We start from the raw sequence: 22,402 nt of genomic DNA, 5'->3' as shown, positions 1-22,402 counted from the left end.
CTCCTCAGGGAATCAGTGAAAGCTTCTGTTGATACTCTATCGCTGCTTGACATCTGCTTGATCTGCTCTCTTACTTTCCCTTCTCTTCCCCAAGTGTTGATCACTCCCAAATACACTTTTTGACATACATACTAGTCTCCAACATCTTCATCAGTCCGACTGTGCACAAAATTTCTTTCCAAAGATCCCCTCTTACAAGCCTTCTATAACTTTCCTTTTTACATCAGACTTTGTTCTAAGTGTTCCCTCTTTGAACAACCAGTCCCACTTTCCTTGCAAAGAGTCGTTATTATTTCCAGTAGTCTTAAGTACATTTATTAACATTATTTACATTTATTTGTTCTTAGATTACCCACAAAACTGCACTAGTCAAAGTAATAAAGTTTCTCTCTGAAACAAAAACAAATGAACAAACAAAATAGAAACAAACTCAAATACATAGAACTGTGGTAGAAAGACAAACACCATGCGGTTTTTCTCTTCTGACAAATTTTGCAATAGAGATAACACGAACCTGCCTTTCAGCAAACAGGTAGAACAGAAATTCTACCTCTAATGTTGATAACTCTGAAGACAGGTCCAATGTAATAATACCAACAACTTGAAATTAGCTTTAATATCAAACATTTTCCCAGATCACATAAGTTTGAAAAATGTTTGAGTTTCCATTTTCTGAATTTTAGAATGCCTGATTATTACAAGCGTTTGCCTTTAAGCCAACTAAATGGAGTACTTTAAAAAAATTCATTTTAGGGAATATCTTACATTTACAATATACAGGGACACACATACAAATACACAAACAAGATGCAAACAAAATCTTAAAGGCCCAGTTTCCAAGTATCTTTTTACAAAACAAATCCATTGCAAGATGGGATTATAATTTATAGATCCATTATTTGATCATTTTTCTTAGGAGTCTAACGAATATTGTGGCCAAATGGTGTTGCAGAAAAAAAAAAAAGATTGTCATTTTAGAGAATATAGCCTAAAGGGCTGCATGTGGGGATGAAACTGTCATTTCCCATATCCCAGTGAGAACACGGCTAGTTTTATTCAAAGATACCAAAAAGTTACAACAACGAGCAAACCAAGTGAAGCCGAGGGTACCTCTGTGAGCATGAGCTCCTCCCCAAAAGTCAGAGCTTCACCCAAATGAACCAAACAGAAGTAACAAGGTCACATGTCATTGCACACGAAGTACTCACCAAGAGATGTCCGTTCAAACCAAGCCCCAAAATTAGTTCCTTGCTATTATAGGTAAATTTGGTGCAGAAGGTTGGCAGTATCCAGGTGAGGTGAGTCCCCTGTGATTGCCTCTAGGACCAGAGCCTAGGCAGCCACTGGGCTGGTCACTGACTTACTTTAATGGCTGGGGGTTGATGAACCCTGAGAAAGAAGCTCCTGGCTGCCTTTCCAAATCTGTAACCAAACCCAATTTTGTCCACCTGATGCACAGCTAAGATAATCACTGTGATGTTGAGCAGGCTGCAAGGAAAGGGCTGATCTGAGAAGCAACCAGACCAGGAACCCAGCGGTGCAAGCCTCAACTCTACCTCCCCAAAGGAGAGTCAGGGAAATTTAAACCCAAATTAAAAGGGCCTGGGTAAAAAGTTGCAGCTGTGCTTATTAGTCCCATTAACCTTTTGGTCACCAGCTTCAGTGACATAAAGTTGTTAACGCAACTCACCAGCTTCCTAGGCAACTCACCAGCTTCCTTTCTTCCTCGGCAAAAGGAAAGCTTTTAAAACTAAAACAACTCACTTACCTCCCCCACTCCGGGGAGTATGACCAACAGGTCCTATAAATTTTTAAGCTGCCCTACATAGGCTTTTCTACAACGACCCGAAAAATGAATTGTTCATCCATTCAACAATTATTGATCATCTACTCAGTGTCAGGTGCTGTCTCGGGTGTAGGAGGTAGGATACTAGGGCAGATGATGAAGGCACAACCTAACGGGCCTGAAGAGAGCAGCACAGGGGAGGGTTAAAAGGACGGGTTACAGAGCCAGGATATCTAAAGCAAAATGGGAACTCTGATGTTTTGGGGCGATGAATTGGTCCTCACCATGGCATTACTCTTGTTGCTTTAAATCCACAAAATCACTTCCTGGAAACAGGCATAAGTGACGTGTGTTTAACACTCTCTTCTCTGTCCTAGTGTGGTGGGTAATTGGGTGGTGATTACCATCTGCTGACTGTGATACTGCTCTGACCCAGACCAGCTAACTCTGTCTACTTTGGGGCGCCATTCAGGAGGCAAAATGACAAACTATGAAAAAATACATAATGAAAACCTAAAATAACAAGATGGAAGGAGTTTTCAGGTGATAGTAAGAACTCTCAGACCTCCCAAGTGTAAACAACTGACATCAAGTAAGTTTATAAGAAAATTTTCTGTGGATTCAAGTCCAAAAGTATTTGACACAGGTCCCTAAAACAAAAGGGAAGAATAATTACCATTGTCAGCAATATCATGTTGATGCTTCTGTAAAACAAACACACAAGGCAGGACGACAAACATGATCAGGGTGGGGCACACAAGCCTAGAAGCCAAGACTCAGATTTCAGTTCTAGTTTGTAAAGTACTTCCAAGTTGGATATTTCCAAGTTTGGATGTGAGGAGAAAGAAAAAGAGGTCCCCTGAGGCCACATGCTGAGGAAAGTCTCTAGACACAGACAGACCAACATTCTGCTTCCTGCTTTTGATTGGATTTGATTTGATTCTTTGAAAAAAAAAAAAACGATCTGAGAATTGCCATTGCACAGGCCAGCCCAATGCCAGAGTACATGGGGTTTGAAAAGATTCTGTAATTTCTGTCTCTTTGTGATTACATGTGCTGCTGTATAGAGTAGGAAAAACAGAACCTAGGGGTGGGTTTCCCAGGTCCTGCAGCCACAACCTTACCCATGGCAAGGAAAGTGTTGTCCCTTGAAAGTCATAAATAACCCATCCATTGGTAGTTATTTTCTACTACGTGCCTCATGGTGGGCAGGGCAATTTCTCAGAAGGTTGGTCTGGGAAAGAAATTGGGAGAGGGGATATGGCCAAACTCAATGGAGATCACATGTTCTCCCCCATGACCTGATCTGAGCATTTTCATAGACATTCTGAGTCTTTTCCTCATAGAAAATGAGAATTTTGCTCCTCCTTTCTTTCCCACTCCTGTTCATTCAAGTGTTTTTCATGTATCCTAATAACCATATATTTCATTTTCCACCCATCCAGACTCCTTGCTCCTCCCCATTCGGTCCGGGGAGAACTCGTAAATGTCATTGGTCACAAAACCACTCTCCATGCTCGCCAGAGTCATGAATCCACTTTCAGATGGGTTCACAGCCATGTTGTCATAGTCACAGTACATGTCATCGGGAGTGGCTTCTCCAGAGCACACTCGGAATGAAATGTTCTTCAGGTCTGGCCGGGTCTCAGCTAAGTCGGCTTCACTTTGTTTTCGGATGATGTTGTAAACCTCTAGGTCTGGGCTGTTCCCTTGGCGAGGAGAGGGCCAGATGGTGTGCTGCTCCTTTGTGCTGGGGCCTGGCTGCTCCCGTTTCCTAGGAGGAAAGAAAACTGGAGCTGAGTACTTTAGACAAGGGGATTGAGAATAGCCCTGTGGCTTCTGCTCCGGTAGGAGGAAGTCATCCCAGGCAATCACTACACGGCATTTCTCACCCACAGACACAGGTCAAGGCTTCGGGGTGGGGTGGGGTATGAAAATAGGAAGGTAGTGTTATATTCAAAGTGCTTGCGTATCTATATTCACTGCTGCCAAAGCATAGAACAGAGGTGATTATCTGAGGAACCCCAGAGCTCCTGCAGCATCCATGGATAGAACTGGATGGGGGAAAATATCACATTTTAAAAAACTCTTCTCCAAGCTGTCCTTCAATTCTGAATGTAGGCAACAAATCAGAGTAGAATTAGTAATATCTTTGACTTGATACCAACAGAGTCACAGATGTTTTCATATCACATCACAGTTATCATAGATGCCTTAAAATATTTTACACTCCTCTCTACTTCAAAATTATGCTAATTATACTCACCACTAAACAAATAACACCCACCCACACATTAATAAAGAAACACACGTATTGCCAAACCACATTCAGTCTTTGGAAATATTTTGCTAAATTGTTTTTATCAGTACAATTGCTTTCTTTGCAATCCAATACATTTTCTTTTATACATTTAAAGATCTTGTTCTGGGAAGGGGTCCAGAGGCTTTACCCAACTGCTACAGAGGTCTCTGGCCCAAAAAGATTAAAAACTGGGATGCCTGGGTGACTCAGTGGTTGAGTGTCTGCCTTTGGCTCAGCTTATGATACTGGAGTCTTGGGATCAGTCCCGCATCAGGTTCCTCGCAGGGAGCCTGATTCTCCCTCTGCCTATGTCTCTGCCTCCCTCTCTGGGTCTCTCATGATTAAATAAAATCTTTTTTTTAATTTTATTTTGTTTTATTTATTTATGATAGGCACACAGTGAGAGAGAGAGAGGCAGAGACACAGGCAGAGGGAGAAGCAGGCTCCATACACTGGGAGCCCGACGTGGGATTCGATCCCGGGTCTCCAGGATCGCGCCCTGGGCCAAAGGCAGGCGCTAAACCGCTGCGCCACCCAGGGATCCCTTAAATAAATCTTAAATAAAATCTTAAAAAAAAAAAAAGGTTAAAAACCCCTGAGATAGGCTCCAGCTTCAGAGTCACAATTCCTAAATCCTGATGAGGTGCTAAATAGACTAAGGAAGAGAAACTTAAAACAACAACAACAAAAAACCAACTGCAGAGTAAGCAGTTGGAAAATATATTTGTAATATTTTAATTGAATTCTATTTTTAGATCAAAAGGAATTAACTAATAAAAATGATCATAGTAAGAGCCAACTATTTTCAGTGTTTATTATATGCCCATTCTGCATGCATTAACTATTTTAAATCTAGTAATCCTATAAGGAAGATATTGTAAAATGAAGCAGGTTCTACCACTGACCCTTGAATAATGAGGGGGTTATGGGTGTCAACCCCCAACGCAGTTTAAAATCTGCATGTAACTTTTGACCTACCCCAGACTGAGCCATTAATAGCATACTGCTGACCAGAAGCCTAATACATATTTTGCATGTTATATGCCTTATATACTGTATCCTTACAAATAAAAAGTTAAAGAAAATGTTATCAAGAAAGTCATAAAGAAGATAAAATATTTACAGTACTGTATTTATTGAAAAATACCCAAAACACGTATAAGTGGACCCACACAGTTCAAACCTCTGTTATTCCAGGGTTAACTGTGCATTGAAATCTTACTAATTCATCTTACAATGGTTATCAAAGGGAGCTGAATCTTAAACTGGACTTTAGTTTTCCTGTTGTAAAATGGGCATACCAGCCTTCTTCTTCTATGTATGGTGTGATGCTGGGGAATAAAAAGGCAACTGAGAAGAGCTGTAGGACCTTCCAAAATGGTGGCACACGATCCATAAATAGAGATGCTCTAGGACAGTTAGTGTGGCTATTTTGTAGCAATCTATAATTATATATTTAATGAAAAGCAAAGTCAATTAAAAGGCTTTAACTATTTCATTTCAAATAAAGTGATTCAGTTTCAGATGTTTGCCAGAAGGCTTTGGAATAGTCATTTTTCAATGGCTCATTCTTTATTCCTTTACCCACTGAACCAACATTTTTGGAGTGAGGGCATACATTCATGAAAGCACTTTGCTGAGTGATGTGTGGAAACAAAGGAGGGGAATAACAGTTTCACTCCTTGAGTCATTTGGAATCTTCCACACACACAAAAATTAAAGAATATAAGATCACTTTCTTTTTTTTTTTTTAAAGATTTATTTATTTATTTATTCAGAGAGAGCAAGAGAGAGGCAGAGATACAGGCAGAGGGAGAAGCAGGCTCCATGCCAGAAGCCCGACGTGGGACTCGATTCCAGGTCTCCAGGATCACACCCCAGGCTGCAGGTGGCACTAAACCGCTGCGCCACCGGGGCTGTCCAAGATCACTTTCTTAATTACAACCAAGCACAAATTCTTAGTACTTCTGAATGCCCTGAGCCCATCAGAGAATTTACTGTCAAATCTGCCATGGTAATTGAAGCAAACAGAGCAATGTCCAAATCTCAAAGAGTCTAGAAGATACAAAGGTCTATACAGTGAAGGTTTTACTTGCCTCTTTCTATAGATCCAAACCCAACACACAACTGTGATGACCACAAGGAGAAGGGTGATGCTGGGGATTAGAATGTAAGCAAGACTCAAGGCAGCTTCTGAAAAGAAAATCATATATTATCAGTGTTAGTGATATTGTTACAAGCTTCAAAACGGGCTTAAAAATGCATAATCAACACAGAATATTCCAAAGAGCATATTTCTGGAAGGAAATATATATACAGTTACCCAGTTAGCAAAGTCTTCTAGTTTCAGTAAGTGAGCATTTTCTACGTATTACCCGAAGTAACAGAGAAAAGTTTACATGTTGGAGTTTCTTGCAAAATATCAGAACCACACTGTTAGAATTATATATATATATTTTCCAGAGGAAAGAGATTCTTTCTTTTCTTGTCTTTGCTCTTCCTTAACAAAGTAGAGTCTGCTTGGGCAGTGGTGATGTCTTTGGACAGAAATGGCAGTTCCCAAGGTGGGGTGGGGAGGGGAGGAGGGAGGGAGGGAGAGAGCAACAAATCTCAGGGCTATTACAAGGAAAGGGAAGATCACATGAAGCACATGAATCAGACTGTAACCTTCCCAACAAATCTGACTAAGACTAATTGGATCCAGTTGGGGCCAAGAGCAGTGACTGTGGAGGGCATTCAGAGGCCTGCTATCCTGACCTTTCCTGTCCTTTAAGACTTGGAACAAAGTCTAAATTTTCTGTCATGGGGATTTTAGGAAGAATCAGGGACTGGGGGACTGACTCCTTTCTTACTGGTCCAAGGTTCCCAACCTTCTAGAAGCTGTTGCTTTGTTTTCCTGTGAGGCTGCAAACCTGGCCACCATATACACACACAGAGCCCCAAATAAAACCGACTTTACATGCCACTATGATAACAATGAGCAATGAGAACTCCATCCACGTCTGTTTAGAACTTTGTACTTTTTTCAAAGCATTTTCAACACATTTTATTTGTTATACGATAGAAAATTTGACTACCTTTGTACTTGGTTCCTGGAAGAGAGGCTCTAAATCTTTGAAATTTCTCAGGTAATAGGAATAACTTTGTTATTCAGGAGCTCCTTAGACCAATCAGAGTTTATGCTGATGAGGTGTCTCAGAAGGGGGACTGGTGGGGCCTGAGGATGGTTGGGGGTGGTGCTAGAGATGGAGTTCAATTACATGGCCAACCTCAATAAAGTGGTGAACACATTGAGGTGCCAGGAGAGTAATTATGCAACCTGATTACATAGGGAGAGGATACAGAAACTCCCCATATGGGACCTCTCCAGACCTTACCGTATCTGTTTCTTTGCTGGCTGCTCCAGCAAAGAATTTGGATTTGGATTCTTTACAATAAAATGCAGTCATAAATATACTGTTTCCCTGAGTTCTATGAGTTGTACTAGTGAGTTATCAAAACTGAGGGGGTCGTGGGCATCCTCTGGATTTATAGCCAGCTGATCAGAAGTGAGAGTGGCCTAGGGACCCCCAAACCTGTGTCTGAAGTGAGGGCAGTCTTGTTGAGGACGGAGTCCTTAATCTGTGGGGTCTGCCCTAAATTGGGGTGGTTGGTCAGAACTGAACTGCGGTATTAAAATATCCTATTTCATTTTAGGGGCACAGTAATGCTCTCAGATAGGTGAGAAACACAGCATTACTTCCATTATGCAAAAGATGACACCACAGCACAGAGAAATGAAGTGGTTTAAGTGTTGCCCAGTGACATAAGTGCAGATCTCCCTCTTAAAACTCAAGGTGAGAGGCGAAGTTGAAATTCCATTAGCACTCCAATTTATCACCTCATTTTCTTTGATCCTTTATGATTTGAGTTGTAAAATATTTTTGCCCATTTCCTCTATCTGTTTCACAAGGGAGTATCAAGCACAGACATCATGCATCCTGCATCCCGCCTGGGATTTCTGCTCTTATTCCTCTACTGGTCTTGCAGTACCCCAACCCCTACCCTATGACTGCTGGGTGGTCCCCCACTCCCATCATCACACAGGCACTTCATATCCTGGCCAGTCTACTCTCCCGGGGTGTTTTAGTGATGAAACCCAACACTGTACACACTTTCTGCAACGTCTCAGATGCCCTGTCTAGTTCACTTTTTTTTTTTAGTAGTTACGGGAACAAAGTAGAGAAAGTAACCACGGGTAATTTGTGATTGAGAGTCACATCACCTATTTTCCCCTAAAGAGTTCTGTCCATACCGTTGTTTCCTTTAAATGTCTCTCTGGCATCTTCTTTCCCTGCATCTCCCGGAAGTATGGGTGTTGCTGGCTCTGTTCCTTCACCTGAAAACAGACACATGGACTTGAGGAAGAAGGCCTCACAATACAGGTGGTCTCTGAGATCCCACCAGGTTGTAGGTGGGATGCCAACAAGCAGTAGCAATTTGACCGAGGCTATGTGCACATATAGAAAAGTAAAAGGGTTGAATTTGCTGGCCGACACATTTAATTGTTTTCATCTTCCTGGTAAGATTTTTGCTGCCAAGAATCATGTACTGAAGTAGACAGCAGGCGGCTGGTGTCAAGGCACAGAAAATACAGAGGTGCCAAAGGGCAGGGCCAATGACTCACTTCTAGGATTATAAATTATCTGTGTGGCTCACTTCTTTTCTCATTAGATTGAATTATTCCTTTCATATTGTAAATAATGACAAGTCACGTCCTGAACTGAATTTGTGGGTTGTTGCTTTTCAGCTTTGGGAGAAATAGGCAATACCAGAAGAGAGATTAATGAACTACTTGACATGGCTGGGTGTGGCATACACCTCTCCAAACGGTCTGACTTCACATCAGCCCTCTTCCTGTTGGAAAATCTGGTCTAAAGAACATATGGTTCTAAATCCTTACAGGGAGCCTGGGAAACAGCCCAAATTAACCCAAATCTCAAATGAAAGGCTTACCTCCAGGCTTTATAGAAGGAGCTGTTGGTTTCTCTGTGGCAGAAAGAAACAAATATGAAAATAGTAACTAAATTTCCATGACATCTGGATGAAATTGGCCTGATCATGGCATCCACTTATTTACACATTCAATCACCTGATACACTTTATTTAGTGTTACTAGATGCCAAGATCTGGGTTAGTAAGTCAAAAGAATCACTTTTGCAGCAAGACTAGCCTTCCCCCAGCTTTGCTTGGGTATTTTTTAAAAAAGTATTTTAAAATTTCAAATATCAGAATTTCCAAATATACACAAAAAATAGACTGGTAGAGTGAAACTCTATGTACCCTCACTTAGCTTCAACACTTATAACATGGCTAATCTCGTTTTAAAAGTAACCCCTACCCCTTCCCAGCTATGCTCAGGCCTGGATTATTTTAAAGCAACCAAAGACATTTTAACATTTTCCACTGGGGTTGTTTTAGAGAGTAACAAACACTGACCTCCAAGCAGTGGAAGTGGTGGTGGTGGGAGGTCGGTAAGTAGACCACTGCCAGCCCCTAGGCAGACACTGGTGATCTAGACTATAAATCAGTTTAAATATCTCAAAGAGCCTCAGGACAACCAAGCTGCATAGAGAATCTACATCTACATGTTTTTACCTTTGGCTAGGAGTATGTCCCCCTGTGGTACTGGTAGGAAATCTCTCATGCTAATCAGATGCTCCGGGATTCATGGGGATAGGGTCCTTAAGGGCATGATTTTGGAATTCACAATCCTAAGGCCAAGATAGCAAATCTATTCTGATGTTTCTGAAGGAAACTTTTAATCATCTTTCTCATAAGTGTGTGTGTGTATGTGTGTGCGCACATATGCACATGCATACACACATGTGAAAGCGTGTAAAGGTGATACAAATTGTTCATTTATTTCCAATCATCCCACCTATATAGTGCCTTCTACATATAAAAACATCATCAGGTTCTAAGTGTTTTATGAAAACAAACACAATTTACCCTGGTAATAGCGTCATTGACATAGTTGCTATTATTTAAGTGATTTTGTATGCCATGTATCCAAGGTACAGGAATAACTTGTCTAAATCTCACAGCGAGTGAGTAGCTGACCTGGAATTTGAACCAAATAAATTCAAGTAAAAATTAAAATTGCAAGGAGACAAACTGTGGTAGGTAGTGGAGATAAAATAGCAAATGAGAATAGTTCCAACCTTCTCTGGCTCGTACGCTCTATAGGATGGCCATAACATATGGAAACACAGGATAATATTAACAAATATTAATTTTGTGATATTACATTATAATACATAGTATATTCAATAACATTACATGACCTATTCATTTTGTTTGTCCCTCCATGGTTCAACCCGATGTGCAAAACTGTATTAAACATGGCAGATTAATGCAGCATTTCCATTAATCCTTGCGATGCATCTGCAATGTGCTGCCTCAGCTGATTTCTCTCTGATTTTCACTGAACACACATAGGTGTATTAGCAGACCCCAGAAGTGAGGGTTCAGATCTGGCTAGTGTGCCCCTACTCTACATGGTCATGTTGTCAAGTTCAGTTTTAGATATTATTCAGCCCTTCCCTTGCCACTCTGGCATATAGATCATGGCATATAGATCATGTGCATCCCTTGGAAGTGCACTGGATGACCTTCCCCTAGCCCGTCAAATGCAGGGATTAACTCGTTAAATAGGTATATTTCTAGACCTCATGCCAACCATGTAGTGAAGGGTACAAACTTATAAATAGGCAAAGCATTGTGTGTGTGAGATGCCCAAATCCCCCTAGGAGGAAAACCAAACTTGGTTTTGAGGGGCCCTTGGAAGGTTTCCTAAAGGAAATTTTTTCAATTTCTTATTTTGAAAAATTTTGGATTTATGAAAATTTGCTAAAATAGTACAAAGAATGCCCATATATCCTTCACCCAAATGTTATGATTTTATCATATTTTGTTTATTTTTTCTGTTATATTTGTCTATATTTTTATGTCTCTAGATATATCCACATATGTATGAAAAACACATACAGACATACATGTGTAACTTTTTTACTGAGAATAAGTTGCAGACATGGTTACTCTTTATTTTAATTAATTCAGTATGTATTTAAAAAGATGGGGGGGGGCAGGCTCTTATGTAACCACAGTAACGTGATCAGAACCAAGAAATCAACATTGATAGTCTATTACCTAATAGACCTTACTCAAATTCTGCCAATTGTCCTAATCCTGCCTTTTATAGAAAACCATCATCATCACCCAGGTTCCAATCCACAATCACCTGTTACACTTAATTGTTATGAGAGAAAATGATGTTGAATGTGAACCCAAGTGAGAAAGAGTTGCTGGGAAAGGGTAGGAGTGTTCCAAGTACTGGGAACAGCAGTTAAGAGCTCTGGGGCAACTTCACAGAGCTCAGAGGGGAGTGAGGGGCACCTCACAGAGCACATGGGGAAGTGGGGGGGGCACCTCACAGAGTGCATAGGAGAGTAGGATGCACCTCACAGAGCTCACAGGGGAAGGATGGGGAAGGAGGGAGAAAAAACGCCTTTTAGCAGCAAAAATCACAGCAAAAGCCTAAATTCAAACAATTTTAGGATTACTTAGTCTTCAACTAGATGTAACTAACAAGCCATTCTGTTCTAGTGAGGCAGGAAATGGTGCAGGATGGTCACTGGGTAGTTGGCTTCAGGGAGCTGAGAAACTTCAGGATAGATCAAAATCACTTCAAGTCTAGATCTAAGTGGGTTATGAGGGAGGAGTCTGGGAAACCCCCGCAAAGTGAGACTGCAGGCTTGTAGCCAATTCAAAACACTCAACAGATCCAGAGGCAAAGGCCAGTTGGATTTGCAAAGGCATGCAGAGAGGGTGGTTTAAGCCTGCTCCTCACAGCAACTGCCATCTGTCCAATGGCAGTGAAATTAGTGTACTCCATCATCATCTACTTGCTCTGGTCATTATTCTGTTTCCTTAAAACCCCAGAAAATAATGCCATGTGGCTCTTAGAAGACTCGCAGGAACAGTGGTCAGCTTCCTTTCACATTTTTTCTTTTTCCCAAATTCTCTATAGCCAAGCTCACATGTGGAAAGAATGAGAATTTGTGATTGTCCACTTGGAGGGCTTTTTCTTCCTGAACTTGTCACCATTCTCAATTTGTCGTACATAAACAAAACCCTTTCTTTCCTTCATCCCTTCCCTTAGCATCAGCTACTCTTCTCCTCTGCTGGGAATAGCCCTCAATGAGGAATTGTCACTCCACTCTCCTGGCATTTGCAACAAGCTGTCTCAGAGACCACGTAACAATTCTGAGATAGCAGCTGCTTACAAAGTTAAGAGAGGACGCTGAGAATTCAGCCATGTAACTTGGGAAAAGATTCATTACCATCGGAATATTTGCAAATGAAATTGTTCTTCATGTTGCATCGGTCATCATTCCACTGGAACATGTAGAGGCCCCCGACACCAGCAGGAGCCGATGGTTGATGGTACATGACCACGCAGACCTCACTGCCGCATGAAGGCTCATCCACATACCAGTTCCTGTAGGAAAGAGGTCAACGATGGACACCATTGGAGAAGGAAACTCCAAGACTTTTAAAAACCTTTGTTTTGCCATCAAGTGCCGTTGAGACATGAATTTAGGATTCTACTTCAGAAGACAATAGAGAGAGAGGCAGGAATTGAAGTGCTGCCAATGAGCAGAACCACGTGCTTTCTAATACAGACATCACCATCAATCCTCTGACATTTACCACAACCTCTTTGTAGGGAGGAATATATTACCATATGATATCTGCAAAGTAATTATGAGCAAAAGCAGTTAGCAGGGCCAGTCTGGATGATCTTGTTTCTTTCTTGCTCTTTGCTAACTGGCTTTTGTTTCTCTTTGTTTTAGAAATCAGATGCATCGAGAAGAGGCATGGTTTATCTCAGCCAGAGCTTGACCTGCTCACATCTCTCTGCTTTTTGACAGTCATAGACAGTCATAACTGCCTTTCTAGCCCTGGGAAGTAAATGGAAAATTCAAGCATCTGAGCAAGACTTTCCAAAATGTAGAGGCTGTCAAAGCAGGTGAGGGGGTGGCGGTAAGAGCAGACGGCCCACATAGTCTTTTTCAGTTTTTAAGTTGTTTCCAAGTCATCAGGCAGATGAGCCCCTCCCTCTGCCTCTGCTGCCAGATTTCTTGTCTTTGTCTTCCTAGCTCTTGAATGGGGTGCATTAGCAGCCTGAGCTTCACTACCCAGTGTTACTTGGAATTAAATGGTGCTGCCACCCAGTTGGATATTGGGTGCCAGGTTAAGGCCTTGGATTCTACAGAGAATCTAAATGCTGTAAGCACCCACTGTATGCATTGACTCAGGGCTGGGCTTTGTAGTCTGCATGGTCATCCACCTGTGTTGCCTCCTTCCAAGGCCCAGGTCTTGCCCTGATGCTCAGATTATTTAGCTGAGTCTTGCTGCTCTGCATAGATCTTGAGAGCCTCTCCTTGGAGGCAGCTGAGAGGTAGGTCTCCTTGTAGCACCTAGGTATGCCTCTGTTTGAGTGCTATGTTACCATCCACCAAAGGGAAGATCCTCTGCTGCACCCACTGGGTTGATTTGCCTGGACAATAACTGAACTTGAAGCACTGCTTAGATGCTGCATCTGGACAGCTGGGGGCCCTGACTTGGGCTGGGCTCTGACCCAGTAGTTATAATGACCAGACCATATTCTAACCCACTTGGTAGATCTTTTACCTTGACTTACCCTGCTCTTTTTCCCACTGGCATTATGGCTTTATGTTATTTCATTTCACAGCTGATGGAATAGATGGAATATTATGCCAGGCACCTAGTTTGTGGACTCAAGCCAGCTCTCAGGCTGGGAACTCACTGATAGAAGAGGAGGCCAGGTTCTTCAGGAGGAGGGACCCTGCTATGCCACAGTTGGCATACATGGTAATCATTTTTCTTGTTCTCCCAAAGGGACCTATGGCTATTTTGTAGAGTTATCCATGCACTGGGGAAGGGGAATATCCAAACGTTATAAGAACTGTTGGGGGGATCTCTGGGTGGCGCAGCGGTTTAGCGCCTGCCTTTGGCCCAGGGCGCGATCCTGGAGACCCGGGATCGAGTCCCACGTCGGGCTCCCGGTGCATGGAGCCTGCTTCTCCCTCTGCCTGTGTCTCTGCCTCTCTGTCTCTCTCTGTGACTATCATAAAGAAATAAAAATTAAAAAAAAAAAAGAACTGTTGGGCACAGGATGCAAGTGACATTGATATTTGAAGACTTGAAATGTTATCAAGGCTACCAGGAACATATTGAGGTCAGGTATGAAATGGAGTTCTGGCCTAGGACCAGCTCATGGGGGGACTCATAAAGTGGTCATTTCCCATACGACTTGAACAGCCGTATTTGGTAGTTGGTATAGTTCTACATTGGTTCTTTAGCCTACAAAGTAAGAGCTATAATAGTGGACTAGGTCAAGCAGAAGCTTCTGAAATTGCACTCTTCCAAACCCTCTCCAAAGCAGTAAATAAAAAAAAAATCAATATTTTATCCAGGAGAAGAAGACAGAAAGTAGTACTGCCCTTGAAGATCTAGAGAATGCAGTGGGGTGGGGGGTGGGGGTGGAGGGTAGTCTCCATCATATCTCTAATTAGTTCACTAGTCTGGACCCTGCAAAAACCAGGCAGATCCCAAAGGATGATACCAGAGTAGCATAAACACAACTAAGTAGAAGTCTCAATTACAGCTGCTGTGCCATATGTGGTATCTTTGCTAGAGCAGGTTAACATGCATGCAGGGTACTTAGCATGCAGATCCGGTGAACACAATATTTTCCATCAGAAAGAGAATCAGAAACAGTTTGCATTCATTTGGAATAGACAACAGCATATATTTATGGTCTTACTTCAGGCCTATGTTAATTTTCTCACCCTCTGCCATAAGGAGACTTTGGTATAAGGAGACTTTGCAGAAAATCACAGTGGTCTACTATATCTCTGACATCACGCTACTGAACCAGATAAACTTAGTAAGACACTCATATGTCTGGAAGGTTAGAGATAAACTCTATGAAGATTTAAGAGCCTGCCACTTCATGAAAATATGTAGGTTTCTAGTGATCTAGGGAATGCCTGAATATCCCTTTCATATTAAAGGACAAGTATTGCATCTTGAAGCATCTTTCAAAAATGTGAAGGAGGAAGCATAGCACCTAGTTGGCCTCTCTGGGTTCTAGAGGTAACATATTTCACATTTGGGAATATTGCTCTGGCCCATGTACCAGCCAACACGAAGGACAGCCAGCTTTGAGTGAGGTCTGAAGCCAAAAAGGACCCTGAAGCAGGTCTAGGCTGTGGTGCAAGCATATTTTCCCATTGGGCCATATAATCTAGGAGATTCTATTAGTAGAGGTATCAGTGATGGGAAATATAATGCTGTATAGAATTTGTGAAAAGCTCCAATGAGAGAATAACAGTGTAGATCGCTAAGATTTGATAGCAAGGGCATGTCATCTGTAGCTGAGAAACAATCACCTTTTGGAAAACAACTCCTGGCTTGGCTACTGGGCAAGGAGCACCAAGAGACTGTGTAGTCCAACCTGCCCATCATGAATGAGGTGCTGTCAGACACAACTAGTCCTGGGCTGGGCAGGCCAAGAAGCAATCCATTCTAAGATGGAAGAGGTATATCCAGAACCAAAGAGCGCTCACTGTATAAGCAGGCAGAGCAACCTACCATGGCATCTACCACTGTCATTCCAAAGCCCCTCTCAGCTTACACCACTTGCTTCAGAGGCTGCCTGAGTTCGGTTCATGGGTAGGTCAGCCAGATACGGGAGTATGATTCCACTGGACAGCAGCTGCACTATGACACCACTCAGAGTTGGCCTTGAAAGGTCAAGTGGTAAGGGGACATCCTCCCAATGTCTTCAGCTTAGATGGAGCACTTAGTTAACTACCTTGCATGGGCAGAGACATTACTGGAGGTTAGAATATATAAGGACTCAGGAGTAAGGCAAGAGCTTGGTCAGATGATCAGGAGTCGAAAAGGAGGAAGAGAAGATTGGAGATGAGGAACTCTTAGATAGAATGATATGATGTGAATATACATAGGGGAATAGGCATAACGTATAAGGATCTATCACATGTTAAAACCCATCAGAAAGCACTTAGCATAGAAGAGGCACTAAACAGCCAGGGAGACAAAATGACTCAGTTAGTTGATGGCAGCTAGCTTATAATCAGCCACCCCGTTGCTGGCACAATAGATACATACTCTACTAGCCATGTGGCAGGGATGAAGGCTATGCATGGGATCAACATGTCCATTTCCACTCACCAAGGCTGATTGGCTACTGTAAACATCTAACCTTCCAGCAGCAGAGGCCAAAGCTAAATCCCTAAAGGAAGACCAACCCTAGGATACCAACCTGGCATCTGGTAGCAAGTTGACTATGTTGGACTCTTTCCATCCTGAAAGGGGCAATGATTCATTTTGTTGGGAATAGATGTACAGTCTGGGTATGAGTTTGCCTTTCCTGCCTCAGGGCCTCAATCAGCACCAGTATGCAATATTTGATCAACCAACATGAGATTCCAAATAACACCTCATCAGACCAAGGGACCTACTTTATAGCAAAGGAGGTGTGGGAGTAGGCTCGTTGCCTGGGGATTTACTAGTCACATCACATCCTGCACCATCTGGAAGTTGCTAGCTGGACAGAATGGTGGAAGAGTTTGTTGACAACACAGATGAAGTACTGGCCTAGAGGGAACACTTTGCAAGGAGGGAGCATTATCTCCCAAGACTCAGTGCACACTTTAAATAAATGACCTCTGTATATCATCCCATGTCCCCAAGAGTAAGACTACATGGGTGTGAGAACCAGTGGGCAGAAACAGGAGTAGCCTTGCTTACTACCACTAGTAGTGACCCACTTGGGGAATTTGTGCTTCCTGTGTCTGCAGTGCTGGGCTCTATAGGTTTTAGATGGCCCAGTACCCAAAGGTGAACTACTTCCACTAGAAGATACAGGAAAAGTCTTATTAAACTATGAGTGATGGCTGCTACTTGGGTGCTCTGGGATCCTTATGTCTTGAGACCAGCAGGCCAAGAAGAGCAATGATTATCTTTGCAGGAGGTAACTGGTCCTAATCACAGGAGGAGGTAGCCATCCTGTCACCCATTCTGGGGAGGGAGAAATATATTTGGTATCCAGGTTATCTACCTGAGTTCCTGTGGGTACTCACATACCTAATTTCGATGGTAAATGGAAGTGTTAAATGACTCCAGCCTGAGAAGTGCAAGATGACTGGGGCCTCATGTTCCTCAGGGCTGAGGGTCTGGGTCCTGCCACAAGGTAAGCCACTGAGGCTCCCTGAGCAGAGAGTGAGGGGAATCTAGACTGGATGGTAGAGGAGGGAGGTCAATGAGTATCAGCTCTGGCCCTGGGACTAGCTCCTGTGGTGAGGAGTGTAGTTCGTCATACTAACTTTCTTTTTTTTCCCCTTTGTTTTAATTAGGGGGGGGGGTATGCAGAAGGAGAGGAAGAGGGGAGGGAGAGGGAGAGAATCCTAAGCAGGCTCCACAGCCAGCCTGGAGCCTGACACAGGGCTCGATCTCACAATCCTGAGAAATTAAGAATGGGATACTTAGCCAACTGAGCCCGTCAGGCGCCCCACAAATTTCCCTTTTTAAAGTTTCTTCCAGGAAGAGAGGCCTGTGAGAACCTGGAGGGGCTACCTGTGGCACCCAGATGGAACATGTGGATCTGATTAGCATAATGGATGGACTCTGATAGATGCTGACCTATTGTCTTCAAGGTAACAGGTAAAAAACATATATTTTAATCTGCATTCTTTTGATTGACAATGATTCAAACTTTTTTTGCCCATGTGATCATTGACCAGTTAGATTTTCTATTTTTCAATTGCTTAGGTTTTTTGCCTCTTTATCTTTTGGGGTTTATTGACTTACATAAATTTTTAGTGTCTTAATGACTTACATAAACGCTTTATTGTAAAAAAGATATTTACTCTGTAATTTGTTACATTTATCCAGTCTTTTTTTTTTTTCATTTATCCAGTCTTATGTCTGCCTTTTCACTCTGATACCTTTTGATGTTTGTCCATGTCACTGCATTTCTTAGGGAGGGACAATGGCAAGGCCATGGTATCAGGGTGGGGTGTGAAATGAGTGAGTCCTGATGCTGTGGGTTTAGGAGGATCCTCCAAAACGCAGGCTTCCTTGAGTTCCCTTTTGGCCCAACCAGGCCCACCCCTGTGGTATGGAGCCCTACAGTAAGTCTTAGCCCCACAGATCTTCAATCTCTCATTGGGGTTCTAATTCAAAAGGCTGGACAGCCAGAACCACTGACTTCAAGCATCATGTGCTATTAAAACAATGCTTCTGGGCCACATCTCCCTGGACAGAGCTCTTGGGACATGAGTTGGGCACAGATCCGGGCTGATTCACCACCCTTACCACACTGCTTTGGCCAGTGCCATCCTCTTAGGGCTCTGCCTGGCTGGACCTTCACCTCTTCCCCACTGACCAGGCATTGTGGATTCAGCCTGCCTCCTTTTTTGAGTTATGTCAAGTGAGTTAGCTCTGTGGATTTCTACACACTTACCTGAATGCTGACGTGCTGCCATCTGTCCAAGCATAAAGGTCCTGGCAGGCTGTGCTGTTGCTTTGTCTCTCCTCCCGCCTCCGGAGCCCAATCCAGAAATCACCATCAGATGCCAGGAGGTTTTCAATGAACTTTTCTATCAATCTCTGTTCATCCTGAGACTCGATGCTAAGGAGCTGGCCCCCATCTGTCCTGCAGGCTGCGTTGGCTTCCTCAAAGTTCAGTCTTCGAGAAGCATCATGGAAGTAAATGACTTTATAACAAGGCCTTTGTGTCCCTTCCCGGCAGACTGGCTGTCCTAGAGAAAAAAGAAGCCAAGCTATTTCAGTACTCCCAAAAGTATACCAGGGCAGGGATGCTCGGGGGCAAGTGAATGAAGCTACCCCTGGGCAGGAATTCTGATTACTCATCTGTGGACTGTATAATGTCATTTAGTGCCTGAGAGCAAATTAATATCCCTCCCTGCATCGAGATGCAGTAATTTCAACTCTGATGCCTGTATTGTGTAGGGACTCCATGTTTTGTTTGCTCCATTACAGATTCTTCAAGAGCAGACATTTTTGACTATGCTTTAAAAGAGAGGTAGCTGAAGACTTATGGTTTCACTTAAGGTCACACACATATAGCACTTTCACCTCATCAGGAAGTCTCAGGGGACAGTATTGTTTAGAGTGAGTTATCTCTGGTGCTTCCTTAGGTAAGAGAGGTATTCTGAAGTTGGCTGTGGGTTCCTCTATCCTGGAACCCTCTGCCTGTGTAGTAGGACCAAGATTTCGCCCATGCTGTCCTGTAAGCAGAAGCTAACAGCATCCAGTCGATGGGGTTTTCTGCTCTGAATGATCTCGCCGAAAGACACAGTTAAGGTTTACTGAACTCTTACCACATGGCATGAACTATGCTAAGGGCTTTTACATTTACATCTATACTTTATCTCATTGAACCTCACAGTAATCCCCTGATGTAGATATTGCTTATGCCCCATTTTACAGAGGAGAAAACTGAGGCTCAGACAAATTAAGTAATTTGGCTAAGGTCACATAGCTATTGGTAGCATCACCAGAGTCAGAACGAGGTTCTGATTACAAAGTCAAACCTGTAACTGTTGAACCGTGCTGCCCAGTTGCCACTCCGCTGCAGTTCCAGGCTGCGTTGGGAGCCTATGTAATATGCCTTATCCAACTGATACCTGGAAGGCTGAAAACCATCTCCGACGGATGGGATTCTACTGAGGAGGAGCAAATTGTTCACCGGTACATGCGCCCCTAGCTTGCATCTGGGCAAAGCCTTGCTGTGAGCAAACTTCGTTCCATCAATGTATATTGAGTGTAGGCTCTGTGGCTGGCACTGTGCTAGATGCTGGGACTATAGAAACAAAGGCCAGGGACACCTGGGTGGCTCAGTGATTGAGTGTCTGCCTTCAGCTCAGGGCATGATCCAGGGATCCCAGGATTCAGTCCTGTATCAGGCTCCCCACAGGGAGCCTGCTTCTCCCTCTGCCTGTGTCTCTGCCTTTCCCTCTGTGTCTCTGATGAATGAATAAATTTTATATATATATATATATATATATATATATATATATATATGTATAAAAGAAACAAAGGCCAGTTCCTAGCCTGCAGAAACACATGCCCCTGGACCCAAATGTACAAGTGAAAACCAAATTTCAACAAAGGAAGTCCCTTGCAATGTAAGAGCCAGATTGTGGGCTGTGGGTGTGAACTGCTGCCATGGAGAAAGGGATGAAGGGTTTTGGTTTGGGAATCTCTTCCCAGCCCTCAAGGAATGTTCTCATTTTCCTAATTTGTTTTGCAGCCGTGTGGGGAATCAGATAGCATTTATCCCTATACTGACCAGTATATGGGGGCAAAGGCTGCAGACAGTTAACTGCATTTTCAGTGCTGAAGGGGAACAGCACATGCAGATAATCCAGGAAACTCCCAAGAAGTCTTGTTTCTACTGCTTCTTTTATCACTTTTGTAAAGAAATTCTCAATAAGCAACAAGTTTAAGAGTTTTGCATCTTCTCTCTATTATTCATCTGCTCTTCCTAGAACTCTAACAGGACTGGCTCATCAGCAAATTAAGAGGCCTCAAAAGTACGACATTTTCACTAAGAGGGTGTTCCAGAGAGAATGGGGGCCCCTGGCCAGAGAGGCTGTGGCTGGCACACTGCCTAGGGAGAAGACCCAGCCAGCCCAGCTATTGTGATTCCCTCATGGTGACTCCAAATGGGGCAGCAAGAGGGAAAATGAGCCTCAGGTACCTCCAACCTGGTACACCGGCATAACATAAGGTGGAGCTGAATTTACTGGCAGTCCCCAGTTTTCTACCTTTGGTTTATCAAGGGAAAACATAACACCTTAAACGGGTTTCCTGTATGGTCCAGCCTGGCCACACTCTGCAAGTCAGCCGGTGAGTGCCAGAGAGAGCCAGAGCTGGAAGGATGCCTGAGGCGCATCTGGTTCCCCTGCCTTCAGGAAGTGTCTTTCTCTTCTCATTTGCAGGAAGGGGAAGGGCGGGGGCTTCTGTTCCCCACGACCTAGGACAAAGCCCATGTAGCCCTAACCTAGGCAGCTTAGTTCAGACGCACCCCCCCCTTCTGCCGCCTCGCAGCCCACCCCCATTCCGAAACACACTTTAGATCCTTTCTATCAGCTCTGCAAGCACGGATAACGGAGTGGAGGCTGTCATTCTCCATCCTCTGTGGGCGGTCTGTCCTCGCCCCGAAGACCTGAGAAAGAGGCACGGACATCCTCCCCCCGACATGCAGAATAAATAGAAGAGGCAAGAAGCCAGAGCACTGTACCTCCTCTGAGGTCCAAGTCCGAGGCTGCATTGACACGACAGGAGGAAGGAAGCAGAGAGTCATTCCCCTGAGTCAGGCGGGGCTTGTCCCGCGCTAACGGGGCTTCTTTCTGGATCTCTAAGCGCTCTGCTCCAGAGCTGGATCCCGCCATCCTCCCCCCACAGAAGAGACCAGGAGCAACAGGCTGGGCTCCCACCGCACAGCCGATCCAGAATCCCCACCGTCCCCGCCTCCTCCCGGAACAGGAGACCTCCCGGGTGGGCGGGAGGAGGGTCGGTGAGCCTGTCCCCGCGCGGGGGTCCCGGCAACTGTTGCGCCACGCTCGGTGGGGCGGGCCCGGGGGACGCCTCCGGGGACAGTGTGCCCACTGCCGCACCTGGCCTATGTGCCCTAACGCCCGGAACTCTGGGCGGGGAGCGGACTTGAGGGTTCCAGGATCCGCAAGGATCCGCGCCGGTCTCAGCCAGCCGCGGGGCGACCGCTCCCCCACCAGCAGGCGCGCGGGAGGGGCGGGGGGGCTGGGTCCGCTAGCGGAGCCGGGGACGCCCTTCGCCTCTGCAGGGGGCAGGAGAAGAGGTGCTGCGGGCTGGAAGGCGGCCCGCAGCGGCTGGGGAGCGGCGGGCGCGTCTGCGGAGCCCTTCGGGGACCGGCCCCCGCCCTAGCCCTCGCCCCTGCGCGCTCACTCACCGCTCAGCAGGCGGCCGGTGGCGCCCCGGGGCCCCGCCAGCAGCGCGGCCAGCAGCACGGCCTGCAGCGCGGCTCCCGGCTGCATGGCCCGGCTCGGGTGCGCCCTCGAACACCGCGGACAGCGCGGCGCCACGGCGCTGGAGCGGACCGACCCGGGGCGGCGTGCGCGGCGACTGCAAAGGCGGCGGCAGCATCTCCCGAG

At 44.5% G+C, this 22,402-nt stretch overlaps 1 protein-coding gene across 3 annotated transcripts; it reads right to left on the bottom strand.

The window, feature by feature from the left end:
* Window positions 1–125: 125 nt before the first annotated feature.
* Window positions 126–22,364, bottom strand: LAYN (layilin). 3 transcript variants are annotated; one of them, XM_055307018.1, is made up of 8 exons: window positions 22,201–22,364; window positions 21,514–21,537; window positions 18,709–19,006; window positions 12,473–12,630; window positions 9,084–9,116; window positions 8,383–8,466; window positions 6,185–6,281; window positions 126–3,560 (listed from the first exon to the last, which is right to left on the bottom strand). In XM_055307018.1, the coding sequence occupies exons 1-8, from the start codon at window positions 22,283–22,285 to the stop codon at window positions 3,197–3,199; spliced, it is 1,143 nt and encodes a 380-aa protein (XP_055162993.1). In that variant the 5' UTR covers window positions 22,286–22,364; the 3' UTR covers window positions 126–3,196. The 3 variants fall into 3 exon arrangements, with proteins under 3 accessions (XP_055162993.1, XP_055162995.1, XP_055162994.1); XM_055307020.1 differs by lacking the exon at window positions 9,084–9,116; XM_055307019.1 differs by lacking the exon at window positions 21,514–21,537.
* Between the last annotated feature and the right edge of the window lie 38 nt (window positions 22,365–22,402).

Source organism: Nyctereutes procyonoides, unplaced genomic scaffold (assembly GCF_905146905.1).
Source record: "Nyctereutes procyonoides isolate TBG_1078 unplaced genomic scaffold, NYPRO_anot_genome, whole genome shotgun sequence".
Taxonomy (NCBI): Eukaryota; Metazoa; Chordata; class Mammalia; order Carnivora; family Canidae; genus Nyctereutes; species Nyctereutes procyonoides.
This window is presented reverse-complemented; position numbering and strand designations above follow the sequence as displayed.

Bases quoted from the DNA above. Each gene is read 5' to 3' on its own strand.
- LAYN (XM_055307018.1), bottom strand. From the start codon at position 22,285: ATGCAGCCGGGAGCCGCGCTGCAGGCCGTGCTGCTGGCCGCGCTGCTG. The intron at 21,538-22,200 runs GTGAGTGAGCGC...GTGTCAATGCAG, and splicing joins CACCGGCCGCCTGCTGAGCG to CCTCGGACTTGGACCTCAGA. The intron at 19,007-21,513 runs GTACAGTGCTCT...TTTTTTCTCTAG, and splicing joins GGACTTGGACCTCAGAGGAG to GACAGCCAGTCTGCCGGGAA.